The 20,244-nt window shown below is 40.3% G+C and overlaps 1 protein-coding gene across 14 annotated transcripts in view; it reads left to right on the top strand.

The window, feature by feature from the left end:
• The window catches only part of LOC125464905 (transmembrane protein 244-like), an 81,676-nt gene extending 61,699 nt beyond the window's left edge, over positions 1-19,977 (top strand). For 10 of the 14 annotated variants that reach the window (XM_048557786.2, XM_059654378.1, XM_048557781.2 and 7 more), the window contains 4 exons: positions 6,952-7,025; positions 14,439-14,564; positions 16,937-16,981; positions 18,309-19,977. In XM_048557786.2, coding sequence (XP_048413743.1) covers positions 6,952-7,025; positions 14,439-14,564; positions 16,937-16,981; positions 18,309-18,400 — 337 coding nt within the window. In that variant the 3' untranslated portion in view covers positions 18,401-19,977. Of the gene's footprint in view, positions 1-6,951; positions 7,026-14,438; positions 14,565-15,150; positions 15,189-15,759; positions 15,868-16,936; positions 16,982-18,308 lie in introns of those variants that run through there. The other 4 variants (XR_007250116.1, XM_048557775.2, XM_048557777.1 and 1 more) reach the window with 4 other exon arrangements.
• The last annotated feature ends 267 nt before the right edge of the window (positions 19,978-20,244 follow it).

Raw genomic sequence — 20,244 nt, 5'->3', positions numbered from 1 at the left:
TTGCAGCTTGTTTCTAGGAATTGAAGATTGATCACCGGAATGCAGTTGCAAGCAACATCCTGAAATAAAAAAAAGTCGTGGATGTATTAATAATTGTGCCCTTTTCCTATAGTTTCCTTGGTTGCATAGATATTGAAAAGGAGTTAAATGGCTTTAGAAAGTCAGAAATCATCCATTTGGCTGTTAACTTCCCAAATGACTGGATGCCATGACTATGGATGTGATGGATGGACAATAGTGGGGAGTTGGGGTTGGACTGGTTGGAAGTAGGACATCACATAGTGACATCTCCAGGAATAATTTAATCAATGGTGTCACTTTATATTCCAATGAATCTTGTTTAAAATATAGCAGCCATTGAATATTTTAATTTTCAATAAATGCAAGTGGGTTTTCCAATATGCAAATGAATGTTAAATTCGAGGAGGGAGATGGAAAGGGTACCAAGGTGATTATGTAACTGTTGCTGGGTGGGGCTGGTGAGCAACATGTAGTCAGTGCAACAAGTCTATATAGGACAGTGCTGTTGGACAGCTAGTCTTGTTTGTAATTTTTATTTAGGAAAACAGGATCAGCAGTAGGCCATTCAACCTGCATTTAGTTAGGTAACCATCCACCTCAACACTATTTTCCTGTGTAATCTTTATATCCCTTGATGACATGAGACTCCAGAAATCTATTGATTTCTGTCTTGAATTTGCTGAGTAATTAATCTTTCACAGCCCTCTGGGACAAAGAATTCCAAAGATTCACCCACCCTTCAAGTTTTTCAATTCTGTTGTTGGATGTGGGCTTCACTGGATAGCCAACATTTTTATCGCACTTGAGAAGTTGGTAGTGAGCTGCCTTCTAGATCCACTGCAGTCCATGTGCTATAGCCTGACACGGAATAAACTTTATGGAGGGAATTTCAGGATTTTTACCCAGCAACACTGAAGGAACAGTGGTATATTTCCAAGTCAGGGTAGTGAGTGACTTAATTGATTGATTTATTGTCACGTGTGCTGAACTACAGTGAAAAGTTTTGTTTATGAGCAGTACAGGCAGCTCATAGTAAACAAAGTTGTACAGATCAGAGGTTGTAAAAAGACTCAGACAGAGGCACACAGGTTACATTGTACAGGATGTGTTCAAGGCAAGGTCAATATTAGCAAGATCAACATTATTTGAGATAAAGAGCCCATTCATCAGTCTAATGACAGCCAGGAAGAAGCTGTTCCTGAACCTGCTGGTGTGGGTGTTCAGGCTTCTGTATCTTTTGCCTGATTGAAGTGGTTGTGGCAGGTCATTACTGGGGTGTGATGGGTCCCTAATGATGGCGGCAGCCATTCTCTAGCAGCAAGCCATGTAAGTGGAGTCTGTGGATAGAAGGTTGACTTCTGTGATGGCCTGGACTGTGCACAGCACCTTCTGTAATTTCTTACTGTCCTGGCCAGAGCAATTACCATACCAAGCCGGTGTGCACCCGGACAGGATGCTTTCAATGGTGCATCTGTAGAAGTTGGTGAGGGACCTTATGGACATGCCAAATTTCCTGAGCCGCTGAGGAAGAAGAGGTGTTGTTGTACCTTCTTGACTGTCACGTCTACGTGGAAAGTCCAGGACAGGTTGTTGGTTATCATCACCTTGAGGAACTTAATTGTTCTCCACCCTCTCAACGTCAGTTTGGTTGGTTTGGATGGGGTGGGGGTGGTTGTTCTCCCCTTTTTCTGAAGTCAACGAACAGTTCTTTACTTTTTGCTGATGTTGAGGGAGAGGCTGTTCTCATTGCACCATGTCACCAAACCCTCTATCTCCATTTTGTATTTTGACTTGTCATTGTTAGATATCCATCCTACTATGGTGGTGTTGTCTGTGAGCTTGTAGATAGCATTCATTTAGAATTTGGTAATGCAGACATAGGTGTACAGGGAGTACAGTAGGGAGCTGAGATTGCATCCTGGAGGGCTCCAGTGTTGAGTGTTAATGTGGAGGGGGTGCAGTTACCTATCCTCACTGAATGCAGTCTGTGGGTTTGAAAGCAAAGGATCCAGTTGCGGAGGATGGAGCTGAAGCCAAGGTCACAGAGCTTTGAAATCAGTTTGGTGGTGATAATGGTGTTGAAGGTAGAACTGTAGCCAATGAGCAGGAGTCTGACGTAGGTGTCTGTTGTCGAGATGTTCCAGGGATGAGTGCAGTGCTAGGAATATGAGATCCTTTGTGGACCTGTAACATCATTAAGAAAATTATAGGGGAACTTGCAGGAGTAGTGTTCCCACGTATACACTGCCCTAGTCATTTTACATGCAAGTGGCCAAGGGTTTGAAAGGCTCTGACTAAGGATCTTGGGCAAACTACTGTCCTGCATTTTGTGGATTGTGCAGACCACTACTGCTGAGTGTGAGTGGTGGAGGGAGTGCATGCTTGTGAATGTAGTGCCCATGAAGCAGGCTACTTTGACCGAGGTGGTATTAAGCTTCTTGAGTGTTGTTGTAGCTGCATCCATCTAGGCAAGTGGGGAGTATTCCATCACACTACTGCGTTGTCCCTTGCAGATGGAGGTTAGGCTTTGGGGAGTCAGGAGATGAGTCACTTCCTGCAGTATTCTAAGCCTCTGACCTGATCTTGTAGCCACTGCAGCAAGCCCCATTGAGATTCTGGTTAGTATAGCCCTCAGGTTGTTGGTAGTGGGTAACTTCAGTGATGGTAACTGAAAATAACTCCATAGAGATCAGTACCCTGCCATCAAGTCACCCTTTATTTACACATGAGCAGTCCTTAACTTTTGTACTGCCTCGTACAGAGTCAGTGTTAGTATCTCTGACACACACCACTTCTACATGTGAGCCAAGGATCCCTGATTAGATCAGATTAACAGCTCCAATGAGGGAACTAATATTCTATGAGATTCAGTTGGCTGACCTCGTTACAGTCATTACGGTAGTGCGATTGAATGTCAAGGGATGGTGGTTGGATTGTCTCTTGCTGGAGATGGTCATTGCCTGGCATTTATGTGGTGTAAATGGTAGCCATCATTTTTTAGCTCAAGCCTGGACATCATCCAGATGTTGTTGCATTTGGAAATGGATTGCTTCAGTATGCGAGGAGTCAAGAATGGTGCTGAACTTCATGCAAACATCCCCACTGGTGACCTAATGATGGAGGGAAGGTCTTGATGAAGTATCTGATGATGACTAGGGCCTGGGACATGACCCTGAGGAATGCCTGCAGAGATGTCCTGGCACTGAAATGACTGATCTCCAATCACAACCATTTTGTAAGTGCGAGGTATGACCCCAACCAGCAGAATTTGTCTCCGATATCCTTTGATTCCAGTAGAGCTAGGGCTCCTTGATGCCACACTCAGCCAAATGTGGCCTTGATGTCAAGAGCTGTCAATTTCACCTTAAATCAAGGCTACAACAACGTTGGGAGCTGAGTGGCCCTAGCTGAACCCAAACTGGGCATCATTGAGCAGATTATTGCTGAGCAGGTGCTGCTTGATAGCATTACAGATTACACTTTCTATCATTTTACTAATGATTGAGAGAAGACTGGTGGGGGGTAATTGGTTAGGTTGGATTTGTCCTGCTTTTCATGTACAGGAAATACCTGGGCAACTTTGCATATTGTCGGGTAAATGCTACTGTTTTAACTGTACTGGAAGAGCTTGGCTACAGGAGCTGCAAGTTTGGGGGCATAAATCTTCAACAGTGTTGCTGGAATGTTGTCAGGGCCCATAGCCTTTGTAGTAACCAGGCCATCCAACTGTTTCTTGATATCATATGGAATACATTAAATTGGCTGAAGACTGGTATCTGTAATGATGGGAACCTCTGGAGGAGGCTGAAATGGATCATCCTCTTGGCACTTCTGGCTGAAGATTACTGCAATTGCTTCAGCCTTACCTTTTGCATTGATGTGCTGGGCTCTTCCATCATTGAGGATGGGAATATTTGTGGAGGAATCTTCTCCAGTGAATTGTTCAATTATCCACCACCATTCATGATTGTTTGTGGCAAAACTGAAGAGCTTAGATCTGATCCGCTGGTTGTGGGATTGCTTAGCTCTGTCTATCACTTGCTGATTATGCTATTTGGTGTACACATACCCTGTTTGGTTGTTTTAACAGGCTGAAACTTCATTTTTAGGTTTGCCTGGTGCTGTTCCTGGTATGCTCTCCTGGACACTCCATTGAACCAGGGTTGATTCTCTAGCTTGATGCTAATGGTTGAGTGGGGGATATGCTGGGCCATGAGGTGACAGATTGTGCTGGAGAACAGTTCTGATGCTGTTGATGGGCCACAGCGCCTCATGGATGCCCAGTTGTGAGTTGCTAGATCTGTTTGAAGTCTGTCCCATTTAACGCAGTGATAGTGCCATACAACACAGTGGGAGTATTCTCAATGCAAAGATGGGACTTTGTCTCCACAAGGATTGTGCGATGGTCACTCTTAGCGATACTGTCATGGATAGATACATCTGCAGCTGGCAAACTGCTAAGGATGGGGTTAATTGTGATTTTCCCATTTGTTGGTTCACTCACCAGCTGCCTCAGGTCCAGTCTCACAGCTATGTCCTTTAGGACCGACCAGCTTGATCAATAGTACTGCTGCCGAGCCACTCTTTCCGGTGAACATTGAAATCCAGTACCAGAGTGCATTTTGTGTACTTTTCAACATGGAGGAGCACTGATTCAACAGCCTAAGGAGGATGGTACACGGTAATCACCAGGAAGCTTCCTTGCTCAGGTTTAATAGTTGAGGACTTGCAGGGAAACTCCCTCCCAACTGTATACCACTGTGCCGCCACCTCACTGGGTCTTTCCTGCCAGTGGGACAGGACAAATTGAGAGATGGAGATGATGATGTCTGGGACATTTTTTTAAGTTTGGCTGTGTCAGGCTGTTGCCTGACCTGTGTGCGAGTCTCCCAACTTTGGCACAAGTCATGTTAGTAAGGAGGACTTTGCAGTACCAATATAGCTGTTTTTGCTATTACCATTTCTGGTGACTTAGTTGATAACCAGGTGGTCTGTCCTGTTTCATTTCTTTGTTTGAGTAGCTTGCTAGGCCATTTCACAAGGCCAGAGAGTTAACCACATTGCAGTAGGCCAGACTAAGTAAGGATGGCAGATCTCCTTCCCTAAAGGGCATTTTTTTTTCTGACAATCAGCTCTGGTTTCATGGTCATCATTAGATTCTTATTTCCAGATATTTTATTCAATTCAAATTCCACCATCTGCATTGGCAGGGTTTGAACCTGGGTTCCCCAGAACGTTAGCTGAATTTCATGGATTAATAGTGTACTGATAATATCATAAGGCCATCACCTTCCCTCATAGAAATTCCTCCTCATCCCAGTGCTAAAGGGCAAATTCTATATTCTAAGCCTATGCCCCTGATTATAGAACCGCCAACCAGTTGAAGCATCGTATCTATGTCCATCCTATCATACGTTATGAGAACTTTGTTACTTGCACTGAGATCACCTCTCATCCTTCAACAATCTAGAAAGTACAGGCCAATTTCCACTTCTTCCTCCAACGGCAAGTATTAGATAAGGAGACCAAAACTATACACACCATTCAAGGTGTTGTCTCACCAAGACTCCATGCAATTGCAGTAAAACATCTTTCCTTCCATACTCAAACTGTCTTGCAATGAAAAGCAACGTGTCATATCACCTGCCTTCTTTATTGTTACACCTGCGTGTTAATGTTTGATGACACCCAGGTCCCTTTGGACACCAACATTTCCCAGTCTTTACCATTTAAAACATATTCTGTTTTTCTTTTTTATGTGGAAGTTTTTACACTTATTCACATTACATTCCATTTTCCATATCTTCATATGTAAATTTAAACCAAATTTTATCCCACCGTAGATTTTTAACCCTGATAAGTAAGAGCTGATGTATCTTAGAAAAAGTAACAAAACAAGTTAGTACTCAATGAATGGTAAGACACAAGGAAGCTGAGAGGAACAGAAGAATCTTGAGATGTTTATCCACAAATCCTGAAAGGTGGCAGGTTAGATTAACAGGTTAGTTAAGACAGCATACGAAACACTTCCCTTTATCAGTCAAACATTGATTGTAAGAGCAAGAGCCATTATGTCAGATCTATACAGGAGTTTTGTCAGACTACAGCTGGAGGACTGTGTGCAGTTCTGGTCACTTGTTGGAAGGATGTGGTAGCACTGGAGGAAGTGCAGAGGAGATTCACCAGGATATTGTCTGGAATGGAACATTTCAGCTATGAAAAGAGGCTGGATAAACTTGTTAATAAAGTGTGAAGCTGGATGAACACAGCAGGCCAAGCTGCATCTCAGGAGCACAAAAGCTGACGTTTCGGGCCTAGACCCTGGATGGAGGGTCTAGGCCCGAAACGTCAGCTTTTGTGCTCCTGAGATGCTGCTTGGCCTGCTGTGTTCATCCAGCTTCACACTTTATTATCTTGGATTCTCCAGCATCTGCAGTTCCCATTATCTCTGGATAAACTTGTGTTGTTTTCTTTAGAGCAGAGAATGCTGAAGAGGCACTGATTAAAGTATATAAGATTATGAGGGACATGGACAGAATAGACAGGAAGCAGCTCTTCCCTTTGCGGAATGGTCAATAAAAAGAAGGCATAATTTTACGTGAAAGGCAGTAAGTTTAGAGGGTAATGGAAGAAAGATTTTTCATCCAACGTGTGGTGGTGATCTGGAATGCACTGCTTGGGATGTAGTTGAGGTTGCAAATCTCATGGCCTTTAACACTTGCTTAAGCACTTGATTTGTCACGACAAGTGCTGGAAAGTGCGACCAGTGTAGATATAATTTAGTTTTTTCTGTCAATTCTGACACAATGAGCCAAAGAGCCTCTTCTGTACTGTATGATGCAATGATGAATCTGTATGCTGTGGGAACAGCTGTCACTATTTTGTTTGGTAGTCCTTACAGATGATTGTTCCTATCATTTATTTTTACAGACTTGATTCATTTGATGGGTTGCTTCCATTTGACTTTAAAACACAAGCAGAAAAGTCTATCTCTAAATATCTAGGTGAGTGAAGAATACTGAAATAAATACGAATGTGGGAAATCTGAAATAACGTCTCAGTCTCATGTGAATTTTACTGAAAGAAAAGTGGCCTTGCACTCCGAATTTAATTGCATGTGTGAAACTGGCAATTTAACACCACTTATTGCTGTTGTAAGAAAAGATAATGTGGACCTTTGCAATCAGCGGGGACTTTAGTTTCCTGACCAGAGGTTCCAGTTATTCATTTTGCTTTTGTCTCTCTACATAGGTTTGATATGAATTGACCAGCTACACTTCTTTCAAAGGAGCATATTCATTTTGAAGGATAATTGATTTGATAAATTATTAGAGATTATATGCTGTGACAGGAATAAGAAAAAATGTTTCTACTTTGAGCAAACCATTGTGTGATTTTCAGGTGGTGACCATGTTAATTCTGCTGTGTGCCACCTTTAACTATAGAAACTGTCATAATGCTGTCCAGCTGTTCTCCCAAAAATTTGCTTTTCTTAATTGCAATTCTGAAACAGTCAATTTAAGAGGATTATTTTAGATTGTTCTCTTTTCTCAACTATTATGCTTTTCACTTAGGCTGCAGAGAAGTCAAAAGTAGACAATGAAGTTTGAAAAGCTAAACCACTTTGAACGTAATCCGACAATTTTTTTTGTTAGACAATAGACAATAGGTGCTGGAGTAGGCCATTCGGCCTTTTGAGCCAACACCACCATTCATTATGATCATGGCTGATCATCCACAATCAGTATCCTGTTCCTGCCTTATCCCCATAACCCTTGATTCCACTATCTTTAAGAGCTCTAGCCATCTCTTTCTTGAAAATATCCAAAGAGTCAGCCTCCACTGCCTTCTGGGGCAGAGCATTCCGTATAGCCACCACTCTCTGGGTGAAGAAGCTTTACCTCAACTCCGTTCTAAATGGCCTACCCCTTATTTTTAAACTGTGTCCTCTGGTTCTGGACTCACCCATCAGCAGAAACATGCTTCCTGCCTCCAGAGTGTCCAATCCCTTAATAATCTTACACGTCTCAATCAGATCCCCTCTCATCCTTCTGAACTCAAGAGTATACAAGCCCAGTCGCTCTAGTCTTTCAACATATGATAGCCCCACCATTCCGGGAAAACTTGTGAACCTATGCTGCACTCCCTCAATAGCAAGAATGTCCTTCCTCAAATTTGGAGACCAAAACTGCACACAATACTCCAGGTGCGGTCTCACCAGGGCCCTGTACAGCTGCAGAAGGACCTCTTTGCTCCTATACTCAATTCCTCTTGTTGTGAAGGCCAGCATGCTATTAGCTTCCTTCACTGCCTGCTGTACCTGCATGCTTGCTTTCATTGATTGATGTACAAGAACACCTAGGTCTCGTTGTACTTCCCCTTTACCTAACTTGACTTCATTGAGATAGTAACCTGCCTTCCTGTTCTTGCCACCAAAGTGGATAACCACGTATTTATCGACATTAAACTGCATCTGCCATGCATCCGTCCACTCACCTAGCCTGTCCAAGTCACCCTGTATTCTCATAACATCCTCCTCACATTTCACACTGCCACCCAGCTTTGTGTCATCAGCAAATTTGCTAATATTACTTTTAATGCCTTTGTCTATATCATTAATGTATATTGTAAACAGCTGCGATTCCAGCTGTTGTTGGAAAAGAAAATCTTTGAAAATAGAAACAAAGTGTTGCGAGTACAAGTGGATCTGATTATTAGCATCAGTTGAAAAAACAAGCTAATTCCAGATATAAACTGTCTGTTAAATGTGGACACAGTGTCCAAACTGGCAACTGAAAAATGTTCAAAACAGCATCCTGTCTTGTTTGGCTACAAATGCTGATAATGCTGCGCATTTCCAACAGTTGTTTGTCTTTGTTTTCTATTTTTACTTGAAACTTTAACTGTTTTGTTATCTCGTAACAAAATGGCTTTACACTCAGATTTTTAAGCGCCTCTTAAGCACATCCGCTGGGAACGATTGTTAAGATCCCAGCCGATATTATTACCAGACAAGTCAGATCCCAGACAGAAACTTGTTGTGATAGATCATGTTTTGATTTGTTTTGGTTTTAACAAAGTGGTTTCCTACTTAAGCAAAAACATGCAATGCTACAGATTTTGCTTTGATGATAAACAAACATTGATTAAAAAAAATGAAAACAAAAGAAATGACAGACAGCTTTTATATAGTACCTAAAGCACACTCTGGAACAGTACCCAAAACATGACTCGTAGTTTTACCAGAGTCCTTGTAGCTAATTTTTAGACTGGACCTGCAGATTGCTTCTTCCTGGAGCTATCATACATCCGAGCTTAAACATACTCAGCTTTAAGGAACCTTTTTAACACTGCTGGTCTGGAACTAACAGGAATGCTTCACTCTAAGTTCGTTCACTATAATTATTCCCTTCACAGAAACTTGGGTTTCTTAGGACTGTTTCAAAATGCAAAGTAAAACTGAAACCAACGGTCTGTCTCTTTAAGCTATGGGAATTTTCCTTGATCTTAAATACATGGGGGAAAAAGAGGGGGGGAGTAGTGATAGTATTATCGATACATTATTAATCCAGAACCCCAGGTAATGTTCTACAAGCCCAGGTTCAAAACCCAGTATGGCAGATAGCGGAATTTGAATTCAAAGAAAAAGAGACTGGAATTCGAAGTCGAATGATGACCATGAAAACATTGTTAATTGTCAGAAAACCCATCTGGTTCACTCATGTCCTTCGGGGAAGCACAACTGTGACTACAGACTCACAGCAATGTGGTTGACTCTGAACTATCCTCTGGCCTATTAGGGATGGACAATAAATGTTAGACTTAGCAGTGATACCAACATCCTGTGAATAAATTTAAAAAAATTAATTTCCCAAAATTTTCAGCAAACCTTAAGGCTCCATTATCTACCTTGCTTGGTCTCTTAACAATCTAAGATAAACAAAAATCCATCAGTGATATGCACAAACCCATTTACTCTAAAGCCAGGCTTCAAAAACTGTTTAAAGCTAAATCACCACAGCTACAGAAATACTTAAAAGTTCATTATTAACTTGAGGCGCACAGAAAATGTTCAAGTTACTAACCCAATCTAGAAACCTAAACTTGTCATAAATTAAATTAAATGTATACACAAATATATATGTCCCAATCCCACAATTTCCATCACGACAGTTTGCTGCTACAAACCAGTATTGAAGCAGATTTATAAATTATTTTAAATAATATTAGATGCTCACAACACAACTTTTCACTGTACTTAGGTACATGTGACAACAATAAATCAAATCAAAATCAAATCTTTCATTGATATTGAGAAGGTGCTACCTGATGTAGTGTGTTGTCACCTCCAAACAAATAGAATAAATTGGAATGTAACTGGAGAGAAGCAGCATGGGACAGTGGTCGAAGGCTCTAGATGTAAACAAAACTATGAGGGAGGAGCTTAATTTCTTGACATTGAATCGTGCTTACTGCAGATACCCAATATTGATGTTGTGTATTTATTGTGGAAAAACATTCCGTTCCACAACATTAATTTGATACCAAGGGGAAGCAAGGGGACAACTGGCATTATATATAGCACCTTTCAATATAGGAAATATTTCAAGACTTTTCACAGAAGCATGATCAAATAAAATCTGATACCGAATCAGATAAGGTGATTTTAGGACAGGTGACCAAAATATTGGTCAAAGAGACAGGTTAGAATGGGAGAATTTGAATGTTAGGGGATCTCGAGCAGCAGTGGTGACGGTGATGGAGGGATTTGAGAGCGAGGGAGGTGAGATGTTCTTTGGGACCTCTACTGGCAGGTATTGATGGAGAGCAAGGGAAGCTGGAGCTGTTGAATAGACTCTTGCCGGAAAAGAAAGTGTGTCTTTAGAAAGAAGGCTGATGAGAAGGAAGACGAGTCAGTCAAAGGAATTCCACAACCTAGTGTAACCCACATGGTCATTTCATGTACGTAGTGTAAATAATTAATTGTTTATTCTTAATTTCCCTTCCTATTTGTAATGATCGGGTGCCAGTGAGTTAACAAATCCCTGCTTCATAACCTTTGAACTGTCCATGTGTGTTCAAACCTTTCGTTATATTCCTGGCCATCATTGCTGTCAGATACAGACCCCCAGTTCAGGCTCTTCTCCAGTAACCTTATGTTAAACTAGTGAAGTTTCCCACAAAAAGCCAGATGGGGGCAAGGTTCCTTCAGGGGGAGGCTCAGCCTTATGTGAAGTGATAGAGATTTGCTCAAAATGAGCATGAAATTTGTCAATAGAGAAGCACTGTGGCTTATTGACACAGGAGCAATGGTGTCTACTGTCACCATTCATCAGTGAGCATTCCATTGATGTCTCCTCCCTCATTGGGTCTCTGCTTTGTAGGGGTTGGCTATAATGAGCTCTTCATTCTATTGTCAATCATAACTTTTCACAGCCTGGGGCTTCTGGTATGTATGTGATCCAACCGATACTTTAGTGGAAAGAAGAAAGTTGACAATGCCTGTGGTGTTTAGGTTGAACATGTTAACAGATATTCAGACCGCCATACAAAATGTGTCCTACTATAAGCAGCATATTATGAGGTTGGCACAGTTTAGTAGCCTTTGACCTTACTCCCTGTGATCAAGGAGTATCAGGCTGCATGGGTCTGTAGAGCTGTTTGGGTTGCTGAGAATTGGGCTGTTCTTTTACCTGCCCGTACCATCCCTGTTCTTGAAGGCTCATTCCAGCTGCCTCCAACTGGTCAGTGTCAGGCCTCGCTAGAAAATTATGTATTGCATGTAGCAGGCTTCTTACTTAGTTTCAGTCTGGGAGCTGCCCTCATCACTGTGAGAGAAAAGGGGAGGGTACCCATGCTGATCGTGCAATTTCAGTAACATAGCAACCAGCAACACCAATAAATATCCTTAAGCCTTGTAGCTAGTGAATAAACCAGAAGAGACATCTTAAACTGCATTTCAAAGATGGAAATCGGCAAATTGGAGACCCAGAGGAGACAGGTTGTTTCTACTTAGCGAGTGCGGGGCAACTTTTCAGTAAAGTGACAATGGCATCGGCTATTATGACCTGGTAAGTCAAAGGATTGTGAGTTAAGATGGCTATCTAGTAAAGATTCTTTACCATTGGATCCGATCCCATTGGTGTGAGGAAGTCCAGGACCAATTGCAGAAGTTTCAATCATTTAGATTCTGTAATGCCCATGCCATCTTCATCTGTGTGATAGATAAAACTTTTGATAACCTCAGTTTCTAGTCCCTGTTGGTGTATCTGAATGATATACTCTTCTTTGGTTCAACATTCAAGAAGACACTTGCAAGACCAGACACTATCTTATCTATTGTTGCAGTTTCACATTGAAAGTCAAATGCCAAGTTTTCCAGCCAAAAATACAGGACATTGGGCAGTTTGTTACCAAGGGGGGGTCGTTCCTTCCAATGATAAGAAAATCCAAGCGGAAGAAAGGTGGCCCTGGCCTAAGACAGGGAGGAAACTGTGGGTATCTTGGTTTAGTGGCATACTATAAGAGGTTTGTGTAAGGCTCTGCACAGTTGGCTGCCCCATTTGATTATTTGCTGAGTAGAGTGGTTAGTAAAGAGTGTTCGAAGTCACGTGGACCCTAGTATGTGAACATTCTATTTCAACCTCAAGCAGAAGTTTGTTATATCATCTGATCTCAGCCATGCAGATGTCCACCTCCTTTCAGAGTAGGAACTGGCATCAGTTTCATTGGCTTAGGGGCAGTGCTTCATGTGGACCATCTCTTTGATCTCACCACATCTTCTGATGGGAATAGCTGTGTTAATGAACAAAATGTGGATATTCCTCCAAAATCTGAACATCAGGGATGAGAACAAGATGCAGAAAGTGTTGGACCCTGAACTCCATAGAATCAACAAGTGGCTGGACATGGGTGGCCATTCTTATGCTGTTGAATCAGGAGCTAGGCAGGAGGAAGGGAGTAAATGGTTTAGCAAGGGAAGTTGCTTGATTTCAGGAGTCTGATGGATGATGTGGAGGTGAGTATCTTCCTCTGGTGTTGCAGAAACTGAAATGTAAGTGGGTGATGGCTCAAGTGGAGTTAGATAGTAATGAGGAATCCTGGACTAACTTGTGTTGTGAATCCAGGGGGTCATTCATTGTGGGAAGGCCTAATCTTGCTTTGGAACTGGCAAAGGGAAGATCTGCTGCGAGGTAGGAACTGAAGCAATAAATTCCACCAATCATACAACATGTAGAGCTCTCAACGTGATTACTGTCATCATGGATGATCCTCCACAAAGCCTGGATCCTTTGGAAAGTAGTGATGCAGATAAAAAACTGAGAAGATCTTCCCTAGTAAATGCTCGACCTCACCCCAACTCTTACCGTTCGCCTAGTTCAATGGTCATGAAGAGAACGCTTATATTAATGTGGAGTTAAATATATTAACCATCACAGCTCATTGAACCTGCTCATCACACAACTGCTTAGCACACAGTGATTATGAGCTATGTGCAGTTGCTGCCACAGCAAGCTTCAAGTGGGGAAGTGTGTAACAGAACCTCCAGGAGCAAGTGATGATGATGATGGAGGCACTGAACAAAGGAATTGAGCAGTTCTCCGGGACTTCTATGAGCAAGTGGGCCAGCTAGAGCAGTTGAATAGACTCTGTTGGACTTGGGGAGAGAGATCAGAAAAGGGAGAGAGGTCAGACAAAAGAATTCCTTATCCCAATGCAATCCATACAATCACTCCATGTATTCAGTGTAACTAGTTCCTAGTTTACCTTTAATTACTCTTCCTAGTGCCAGTGGAATAAATAATCCCTGCTTGATAATCTTTGGGGATCATCCATGTATTTGAATCTCTTGTTACATTTGTAAAAGAATTCCAGGCCTCTAGAGGCTATACAGCTGAGGACATTGTGGCCAATGTTGAAGCAATAAACATTGGGAACATGTAGGATAGAAATGCGCAGGCAACTTGGAGGGTTCTGGGGCTGAAAGAGATTGGGATGGATTTGACAACAACGATATACATGTCAATATTGGAAGCATTGACAGGTGGAAACCAGTGCAGGTCAGCAAGCAAGGAATGATGGACAAATGGGATTTGGTCAAGCGAGGATACAAACAGTAGAATTTTGGATGAGCTCAAATTTACAAAGAGTAGAAGATTGGAGACTGTTCAGGAAAATCTTGGAACAGCGAACTCCTGATATAAAAAAAGTTGATTAAATTTTCAGTAGCAAATAAGCTAAGCTGTCTTTTAAGCCTGCTAAGAACAAGAAAAACCCAAGTTATTTTTAGAAAATTCAAATGTGAGGAAGTTGGAATGCACCTTGAATTTCTCCATTAGTGTGTTTTATTAATTTGCTACATACTTAATACAAAACTAGTTTTAACATTTATTTGCATTTTGTTCTGATTCTACCAGTGAATCTGCTATCTATGGAACTCACATATTTTACCAGTGGAATCCTGTTTGCAATAATAGTCAGGAAGCGGGTGTGGGACTATTCAATCACAGTTACACTCATCCACGTCATACTGAGCTCTGCAGGTGAGTGCTCAATAACCCTGGACAAACCAGGCTTTCTGACAAAACCTATGATGAAATAATTGCTTGATGGTGCAGAAACTTGGAACATTACTAAGAGGAGAGTTACACCCTTCAGAAATAGGACATAAGAAACAGACTGGAGCTCAGGGATGTCATTTTTTATACAGTCTGAGAAGAAGACCTTAATTGTTTTGACAATCATTGGCATTATGATGCAATAAGACCAGTTGGCTATCAATCTTAGTTCTTATACCAGACATGTACATTCTGATTGGTCAGGGTGTTGCTGTGAGAATGCAGCTGAGGTTGACAGTTTCCAAGGCCATTTTGTTTCCATGAAAAAGTGTAATGTATGATTTCCTTTGTCAAAATAAGACAGGATCCTTTGTTAATCAAATCGTCACTCACTGTATACCTCAAAAAATCATGAAAGGGCCTGTGTTCACCACTTTGGCCCTGAACAGTACCCAGTACCTGAGATTATACAGAAAAGGGAAGATGTCTGAAAAATTAGAACAACAGGTGAAGCTAGCTGACTTGTGTTATTACCGTAGTGTAAACCTGAGTGGTTTTTCTCTGCTGACAGGATAAAGCCTGATGGATGTTTTACTTACCGTATGCCAGGTAATGTGATATTAGTTTCAATGCATTGTGCTGCATGTAGACTTTATGTTTCAATGACCTGTGGACTGTATCAAATGACATTCCATTAACCATTCGCAATAGGATCCTGCTGATTTGCCTCAACCATTTTCATGGCAACATCCTGTCAATCACAGTCTACCTATCTTGTCTAAAAACTATGATTGCTGGCTAACTTTCTGTGCTGCATTTCTGTCAACAATGGCCCATCCAATCAGTACCTTCTTTCCATGCTGTATAAATTGGTGTCTTTTTATTCCTTCTCTTTCTTGTGTCCTAGTCCTGGTGAGTGCTAGAATAACACAGTCTGTTACCACAAACAACCCATTGTCAGCTACGAATCATCCCCTTTTGCAGCTATTGATTCTCACAGACCAACCTCAAACCATTCCTTTGTTTGCCCAGTCACTATTTTCTCTCTCTTGGGGCTCCATTTTCAATTATTGTTTACTACTCCCCATCCCCCTATATATATATAAACCTCTTCTGAATTAAAATCAGTTCTGAAAAAGGATCATTGGACTGAAGTGCTAACTCTGCTTTCTCTCCACAGATGCTGCCAGACCTGTTGAGTTTCTCCAGCAACCATTTTTTGTTACCCATGGGTTTATGTCTGTCTTTGTCTGTCTGTACATGTTTGCAGAGTGAATTTTATAATGAGGTTAGAGTTTTCACTTGTACAGTTATATGTTAATGGTTTCTGATTACTTGCTATTTTGCTAGGGATTTTTATATACATTTGAGCAATTTTGAGTATTTTTATAAAATCTTTAACATTCGTGATGGCACCAGGAATAACAGAGGTTGATTTCCAACACAGTACCCCAGTTAGGTGTACTACTTTTCTTAAGGGTAGCAGATTTTCTGCTGAGCTGTTCTCTGGTCAGCTGAGTGGGACCTAATCACAACATTGTTGTCAAGCAATCTTTCTTTAGTCTAGAATCTATCAATTCTGTGGTGCCTACTTTTTGCTCTCACTATTCCCAGAAAATGCAATATTTTATACAACTCACAATGTACTCTATGATTTTTAAAACCACAGTCATCTCTTTGCACAGTCTCCTTGGTTTAAAGCAATATTCTTTTAGTCCACAGTCCAAAAACAAAAGAAGTAAAGAGGTGTGGACATTACATACTCCTCTGAAGTGCATGTGTTACAACATTAAAAGTGCTACAAAAATGTTGCTGTGTATGTGTTATAGTGTGTTCTGTTGTGTTAGGGTGTGGAGGCAGGATTGGTTATCTCAGTTGGCTGGATAGCTTGTTTGTGCAGAGTAATGCCAACAGCATGAGTTCAGTTCCCATACTTGCTGAGGTTACCAGTAAGGACTCTCCTCCTCAATCTTTTTCCCCATCTGGGATATGGTCACCTTTGGTTTAACCAGCACCAGTCATCTCTGTCTGAGAGAGCAGTCCTATGGTCTGATAAGACTATTATGAATTTACCTCTACTCTGTTGGGCTACACATTACTGTGCCAACACAGTCTTCATTGAGAATTACTTGGGATTTAATGATATTTTCTGATTTTATTTCCAATAAAATCCTCTTTACAATAAAAGCACAGCACTATTGAACCAATGCTTAGCCTTAAATATCAGTAAATAATTCTAGGCCAACATAGATCAGTAATTTGGCCAATTTTTCATGTTGTCAAGGTCTGATGCCCTTTTGTCCCACCTTGGTAACTCCTACCTTTTCAGTAACTCCTGGGTTTTATTTCAATTGCAGTGATGGCTGAGTTTCCATTAGCGTGGCAGTGGTGGTTGGCTTTGGGTAAGTCAGAGCAGCTTTTTCCTAAGAATTTTACAAACCTGTGATAGGCTATTTAGCCAAATCTCCAACGTATAAGCAGTGAATCAGCTTCTGATGCTCAATGAATTTTCCTTTCATAGTTCTAAAGCGATGAAGTACACATTTACATGAATTGATCTGTCAATGTCACTGTTAAAACTGAAAGAAGCACAAAATATGAAGGGAGCAGCAACAGCCAGAACTATTTAGAGCCTGTAACAAAGAAAAATGTCCCAAATCAGGTCCCAAGATGAAATTTGACACCGATCCAAATGAAGAGCAATGAATTTAAGTCTTAAGCAGTAAAACATTCTTTTGTGGGTGTGAAGAATTCCAGGTTTGCCTGGATGTTTCTCCAGGCTCTGTCAAGTCATAACAAAATGTAAATCAGAAAGATGGAATTGTGGGGGGCGGGGGGAGGGGAGGCATATATTTGGCTCATTGAGCCACTCCAAGATGGATGACAAAGTGCCACGTTCCATGACATTTTCTTGATTGTGATTAAATCATTAGGGAAGGCCTGGTTTGAATTATTTTTGAGGAGAATCAGCTGGAGCAGTTGTATTAACTTTGCTAGTACTCTGCTACAGATTTACAGAGATCAGCATCCTCGCCAGCTATCACTTACAAATGATGGTTTCGCAGTTTGCTCTGAGTGGTTATGGTTTAGTATCTACCTCCTTCCCATACTGTATTGGGCATGATACTGTTTTGTGTTATAGATTCATTGTGGTCATGCAACATGGAAACATGACCCTTTGGTCCAACCAGTCCACACTGACCATGATTCCAAACTAAACTAGTCTCACCTGCCTTTATTTGGTGCAATTCCTTCCAAACATTTCTTGTTCATGTACTTATCCAAATGTTTTTTAAACATTGTAACTGTAGCCACATCCACCACTTCCTCTGGAAGTTCATTCCACACACACTCTGTGCAATAAAGTTGCCCCTCATGTCTTTATTAAATCTTGCTCGTCTCACCTTAAAAATATACCCCAGGGTCTTGAAATTTCCCCTCGGTAAGAAAATACTCTAGGAAAAAGCCATATGCTATTTACATTATCTACACCCCTCATTATTTTATAAAACTGTATAAGGTAACCCCCTCAACCTCCTACACTGCAGTGAAAACTGCCCTAGCCTATCTAACCTAGCCTATCACATACTTTCTTTACTATTAGTTTTGAGGTATATTATCAAAGCATATTGAACTGATTATGCACTGTCACTCTTTGTGAATTAGAAATATCATATTTGGAACAGTGACAAGAATAAGAACTTTAATGATATTTTGCTGTTTTTGCAGGTGGTGGCTTGTTGATGATGATCTGTAATGGCCAGCTAGTGGTACACTTTGTTTGCCAAAACAATCCTGCTTACTCTTCGAGTAATCTTTGAGAGAAAATGATCAAACGGAGCCACAAAAATCCAATGTTCAAGATAATTTCCCTGGCTGCATGACCTGCTAACAGGCCTGCAGTGATTTTAGTGGTATGAGAAAACAAATCCACCATCAGAAATAATTAGCGTTAGATGTTTGAAAATCACAACTTGTGTTTTAAATGTCCGATGTTTTGCCAGAGGAGGTCTGTTTTTCACACAAAAGCCAAGTGGATCATGGGCAGCTTAAAAGCAAGACTAGTGATTTTAAAACCAGATCTTTCTTGATTTCTCCAATATTCTTTGAATTTTGATCATTGTTGCTTTGTAAAGGTAGTTCCATTGAAGGCACCAAGCAAGGAGGTAATTTTAATTTTGTCCAATTCAGTGTGAAATACATCTGGTTGGAAAATGTGGTATCTAACCGGCATGGTAAAGCATCAGAATTAGTGCAGCAGTACTATGTCAGGAAGTAATTGGGACCTCTTATAAACATGTCTGATCAGGTCTTTATGTGAATAATCCAACTGTACAGTATTAAAATGAAAACCAAAAGAGAATATAGTGTGTCATGCTTAAAGAATCATTTGAGAATTAAAGGATCTCTTCAAAGATAACTCAGAAGCAAATTTTCTTTATGCTAAATTGAAAAGTTCATGCATTGTAAATAATAAATAGGTTTAAAATAGAATCTAAGAACTCCCAAAAATATTAATTCACAGTATTCATATAAAATATGTAAACAAATCTGTTGTTTTCCCACTTGGTAAAGAAATTGTATGCTCACAAAAGGTTAAAATGTTTAATAATTACCTTTGAGGGGGGAAATGAGGAAATGACCACGCACTTCAGGATTTTTAACCGTTTTTATTGCATTTGCTAAATCATTCAATGATCAATGTCTTCCTTTACTTTTAAAATGTTAATAGGTAATATATGGACTTCTAACAAATTCAATTTTAACATAAAAAATGTCCTTCAAGTTGAACATTTCTTACCATATTCTGGATTTAATGCAATTGATTTCTTAACTGTAATGGATCGACAACTCTACCTTGTCTACTGAGTTTTTTAAATCTTTTCAACATTATAAAATAAATTATTTTTGATCAATTTGTTTGACAAACTACATGCCCAAGGCAGGTGGAACTCAAATCCTGACTATCACTGTTACAGACATGGGAAACTATTCAGTTGTTAATTTGAGTTTAGCTTTGCAAAGTTGGCAAGCTGCCATCTTTTATAACATTTTGGTATCTCTTGCTTTGGCATTCTGACACAGTATATTGTATAATTCACCAAGTTTTAGCTATCTTTATCGATATTACATCTGGGTTGATTATCTTACCCTTTATCTGCTGTGAAGAGAATTTTTTGTTGTTGGTTTATCACTTAAATGTTGATGGTGGGGAAGTGGTGTTGGTCAATGGTTGCTAAGTAAACAATATTCTCTTTTACTATTGACATCAAATTTATACAATATCTTGTGCAGACATATGGGACTCAAGACTGGAAAAACTGGGTGCCTATTCACTGTTGAATTTGAGAGTTACCTGGATGTATTAATGTTCAATAAAAGGCATCTTGAATTTTCATTACACGTTTCTTTTAAATGTAAGTCTGCAAGACTAAAATATAAATAAAATAAGGAAGTGAAAATGGAACATGTAAAACTATATCAACTCAATCTATAACTGAAATTTAAAGGTTTTCATGTGTTCTTCTAAATTTATTAGTTTTATTTTTCTTGATTTTCAGAACATGCTAGTATATTTCAAAATTCGTCAAAGGTGATTGAAAAATTAAGTCTACTCAGATTTCTGTTGTAGCCACATCCCACTATTTTTGGACTCATTTTTATT

The sequence above is a fragment of the Stegostoma tigrinum genome, chromosome 24 (genome assembly GCF_030684315.1).
Source record: "Stegostoma tigrinum isolate sSteTig4 chromosome 24, sSteTig4.hap1, whole genome shotgun sequence".
NCBI lineage: Eukaryota > Metazoa > Chordata > Chondrichthyes > Orectolobiformes > Stegostomatidae > Stegostoma > Stegostoma tigrinum.
Note: the sequence above shows the minus strand (reverse complement) of the source record. Positions and strands in the feature narration are given on the sequence as shown.